Raw genomic sequence first — 4,497 nt, 5'->3', positions numbered from 1 at the left:
TCTGATTGGACGGCTCGTTATTCCCTGTTGCCTGTGCCTATTGCCTGTGTCTATTGTGTTTCCAGCTTAACAACACTGGTCATGTACAGTAGTGTACGCAACGGTGAAAGGTGAGAATTATGTTGGCGAAGACCGTGGCGCGCTAACATAGGTGACACGGCAGAGACGGCGGAGTGAGACGCGTTTCGTATACATGCAGTGAAAACGACGGCGACGATGACGGTGACGGATCATTAGCAACGACCGTTGGCGAAGAAGAGAAGCGCTGGTTACGACGTGCGGCAGCGCGACCGTCATCCGCGTCGTCGTGTTTCGGGCGCACATCACGGTTATCACGTCGCTCGGCACGTTCACCAGGCAGCGCGTTTACTCCGGTTTTACTCCACGCCGACGGCTACCTCGCAAGCGCTCTCTCTCTCTCTCTCTCTCTCTCTTTTTTTCCCTCCCTCCCTCCCTCCTTCCCCCCTCCCGCCCTTCTTTCTGTCTTTCTCTTTCTATCTGTCTCCCTCTACCTCGAGACACTGAGAACGATCAGCTGTTGTGGATGTTCCATACATCGTAGTGAGATCAGCGGACGGACACCGAATCTCGGAATACTAAATGTAACATCAAACAGTGCTGATGTGAAAAGCCGTTACGACACTTGGAAATGAGACGATAGTTCAACGACGGTGCCGTTTCAGAAGTTTGACGCGCAGCACGTAGAGTCTGTGCAGTACGTGACGCTCGAACTGCGGGGATTATGACGAGCAGCGTAAGAGTCCATCGACATTTGCACAGCTACACCACGGTAAACCGTGCGAGTCTGCCATGTACATATGATTATCCGGGTTCATGCGTTCCCTTACTATCAACGGCGAGCGAACAACGACGACGGACGCGGAAGGAAACAGTCCCCCAAGCGGGGATCAGCGAACGCAGGCCTCCTCGTCGTCTGTAACTGGCAGTGACATCCAGGGGATGCCTAGTCTACACTCGCTCGTCTTACGACGGGCACCACTGATGGACATGGGCGCAGCGACCAGTTCGGTCACGTCTGTCACTCCTCCCACTAAGCTAGCAGCTAGCCAGAAAAAGATCGAGAAGGCCAAGCTCAGTGGCATCAGATTACCCCTGATACGCAAGGAGGCCAGTGTGGTGAATCTCTCCCTAACAGAGAGGGCGGTGCCAGGTAGAGAAGCAGACGCGCCTCTCCTGCGTCCTGAGAGTAGCGCAAGTCTGGAAGCACGCGGCGGCAGTTGGATAAACCTGGGTCCTGGCGCCTTGAGGAAATGTGAGACCGCCGTAGGATTGAGCACCTCGGCACTCGAAGGAAGACCCATAAATCGCAGCAGAGTTTGCTCCCGCTGCTCCAGCCTGCTGTCCTTGGCGTCCAGTTCGCGTTACAGCCTGGCTGCTGGCAATTTCGTTCCTGCAAGCTCACAGCAGACAATCGGACGGATATTTTGTAAACTGTGTCTTGTTGACACTTCTCTCTCCAAAACATTTAAGATTGAGGGATGCGGTTGTTCCTATTGTAAAGATGTAAGTCTAAGGTGTGCTCCACACAAAAGGGACAAGAAACAGAGAACAGAATAAGAATTTCAACCTATCAGAAATTGTGTATTATGGAATACACAGTTTCTGATAGGTTGAAATTCTTATTCTGTTCTCTGTTCTTTTTATTGTACGTAGCCCCTAAGGTTTTAGATCGTTGTCCATTTAGGAAGGATGTATATTAGAGAGATACTTATTTTATTTTTTGATGACTTTTAGTGCATGCATGCCTATGTAGAATTTGAGATTGAGGAAGGCGCGTACGAGATTAGTTGTCCTGATGCTCAGTGTGATCATGGCGCTATATTATCTTTGAAGGAGATATCAAGCCTTGTCAATACAGAACTTGTGGAGAAGCATTGCAAGTTTCGTTTAAATAGAGGTAGGCAATATAGATTCTTAATCTATTCAGTTAGATGTAAAAGTGTAGTCGTTCACACAAGATGATCGACGCTGTACTAAATACTTTAATACAATCAATATAATTTTGTATGCAGATGTGTCGATGGATAAAGGACGTGCATGGTGTCCACGAGCGGGTTGTGAAACAATATGTTCAATAAATGGCAACAGTGGAAGCGGCTCTCCTTTAGGCCCTGTTCACTGTCCCAATTGCTCCACAGATTTCTGTTCAATATGTCGCGAGCCTTGGCACAACGGGCCCTGTTCAGATCTTCCACTAGGAATACCGTTCAGTAGCGATCACATTAAATGTTGTCCTATGTGTTCTGTGCCGATAGAAAAGGACGAAGGTTGTGCTCAAATGATGTGCAAAAGATGTAAACACGTGTTTTGCTGGTACTGCTTAGCATCCTTAGATGTGAGTATTCGAAGCGGTAAAGGAAGTATGCGATTAAAACGTTCCAAACCTTGTAACACTGTTGCTTTATATACGAGAATGCTTGACATAAGACGCAAATTAATTTTTAAATTATTATGCGTAGGATGATTTTCTGTTGCGACACTACGACAAGGGACCATGTAAGAATAAATTGGGACATTCACGTGCGTCCGTGATATGGCATCGAACGCAAGTTATCGGAATCTTCGCTGGTTTTGGCCTACTTCTACTTGTCGCATCGCCCTTATTGTTATTAGCAGCACCTTGCATCGTATGCTGTAAATGTCGTGTTTGCGGCTCTTCCAGACTCGAACAAGAGGAAGGCGACACGACGACATAGGACTTTCCAAACTTTTTAATAAATTCTCGCTTAATTGTTTCTTTGAGCTAAAATATAAGCACTCTTCCTAGGCTTTCATGCATGGGAGGCAATATAATTGGCAACTTATATAGATATACATTGCATTTTGTTAAGTTTATGTTTTATTTTTTGTGCGCCTTACTAGGAGATACATAAAAGGGCAAATGTATATCTCAGTCAAGAGAGGAGAGACAGAGCATATCATGTGATTAATAATATCTATATTTATGTTTTATTTAGATATTGTTTGGACAGAATAAGAGATATTGCACTTTGTAGTTACAACATGTTTGTTCTCCTGATATACATTTATTTTTATATAGTCACTTAATAAGTTTTTTATGATGATTATTTTTATAAAAAAAAGATTATTTTTGTGATGACTCGTCATTAATTATGTGATTTAAGCAAATCTAATAATTAACAAATACTCATAACGAATACATGAACATTCCAGAATTTACATATATTTCGGATGTTAGATTTCTTATACTGCCGCACAAAGTATGCTACAACCGAACGTTGTAAAAACACAATTTGTGTTGTACATCATAATTGTGTATTTGTTGCTATTTATCAGAATGTGAGCTTATTTTCTTGTTGCCCTGTAAAACGGTGATAACAAGACACCAATAAATCATTTGGTTTTTCTTGATTTTTACATTATGTATAACATAATTAAATTAAAAAATTTATAATTTTAAAATATTACAGTGTGTGTATATCTATATGTGTGCCCACATCGAAATACCGTGCAAGGCTCAGATCTACATTTTTATAGTGAAACGAATGATCATGTGAAGTATTAGTTTGCACAATATTTTATTCTTGTTATCTTAATTTGTGGGTGCTTTTATATTTGGTGATTTAATCGCATGTATATTACATGTACATTACTTTAGAACGATAAAAGCATATAATGAGTAAAAATAGCTATTACATACAAGAGGATCTATCTCATGCAATTATGCATTTTATCATTGAAATCGAGAGAATGTTGTTAATATGTATTTAAACACGTTATCATTATCAATCGATGCGTGAGCTGTGCAGTTAACGTTTGACATTAAGAATCTATAAATCAATATATGTGCCATGTGATTGCGAGACTCCTGAAATTACTTCCAGAAGCTCGAAATCTGCGACGAAGTAAATTCGCATCGAAACGTGTTAATTACATTCATAATAATTACCTCTATTATGCATTATAAATGAAATTTAGATTATTGAAGGTCACGGATATGAATAATCAATTTTGGACAATAGTATATGTTATCTTCAAGAAAAAACAAACAGATTCTCAATGCAAAAAATAAACGATACAATAAAATATCAAAGAAACAACAGAACAAGTATATACATATACATATATGTGATTACGTAATAAATATATGTGGTATTTTGTTTATATAGTAAAATGTGAATGCTTAAGTAACAAAATATGGAAAGACGTTACGTTTGAACAAAAAATATATGCATTTTTCGCAAGTATGGTACAGAGTTCAGCGGACGATTGCGTTATGTGTAAGTTTCTGTGTAGCTGACTTTTATTATTTTACGTCAGAAAACTGTTAAAATATCTCACATTTGTTGTATTATTAATATCGCATGTAAATATAAAGATACACGCGTCGTGTGCGTGTGTACAATTATGCATTTGAGTGTGTGTGCACTCGTGTTAAAAAAAATAAAAATACAATGAACTAGGAGTAACACTATACACTCTATGTTTATCTTTTTGCACTTCCCCCCCCCCCCC

General features: G+C 40.6%; 2 protein-coding genes across 2 annotated transcripts in view; both read left to right on the top strand.

The window, feature by feature from the left end:
* Positions 1–92, top strand: part of LOC108763809 (RNA-directed DNA polymerase from mobile element jockey-like) — an 11,366-nt gene extending 11,274 nt beyond the window's left edge. The window contains exon 4 of the mRNA XM_018511694.1: positions 66–92. Coding sequence (XP_018367196.1) covers positions 66–92 — 27 coding nt within the window. The remainder of the gene's footprint in view (positions 1–65) is intronic.
* Positions 93–456: 364 nt separating this feature from the next.
* Positions 457–4,082, top strand: LOC108763823 (probable E3 ubiquitin-protein ligase RNF144A). The gene is made up of 4 exons (XM_018511708.1): positions 457–1,524; positions 1,756–1,918; positions 2,034–2,356; positions 2,481–4,082. The coding sequence occupies exons 1-4, from the start codon at positions 835–837 to the stop codon at positions 2,715–2,717; spliced, it is 1,413 nt and encodes a 470-aa protein (XP_018367210.1). The 5' UTR covers positions 457–834; the 3' UTR covers positions 2,718–4,082.
* Positions 4,083–4,497: the final 415 nt, after the last annotated feature.

The sequence above is a fragment of the Trachymyrmex cornetzi genome, unplaced genomic scaffold (genome assembly GCF_001594075.2).
Source record: "Trachymyrmex cornetzi isolate Tcor2-1 unplaced genomic scaffold, Tcor1.1 scaffold385, whole genome shotgun sequence".
Taxonomy (NCBI): Eukaryota; Metazoa; Arthropoda; class Insecta; order Hymenoptera; family Formicidae; genus Trachymyrmex; species Trachymyrmex cornetzi.
Note: the sequence above shows the minus strand (reverse complement) of the source record. Positions and strands in the feature narration are given on the sequence as shown.

What these genes read in the sequence shown, in the direction of transcription:
- LOC108763823 (XM_018511708.1), top strand. Translation starts at nt 835, where the DNA reads ATGCGTTCCCTTACTATCAACGGCGAGCGAACAACGACGACGGACGCG. An exon ending in GTTGTTCCTATTGTAAAGAT is followed by an intron (nt 1,525 to 1,755) that starts GTAAGTCTAAGG and finishes GATGACTTTTAG; the next exon opens with TGCATGCATGCCTATGTAGA. An exon ending in CAAGTTTCGTTTAAATAGAG is followed by an intron (nt 1,919 to 2,033) that starts GTAGGCAATATA and finishes TTTTGTATGCAG; the next exon opens with ATGTGTCGATGGATAAAGGA.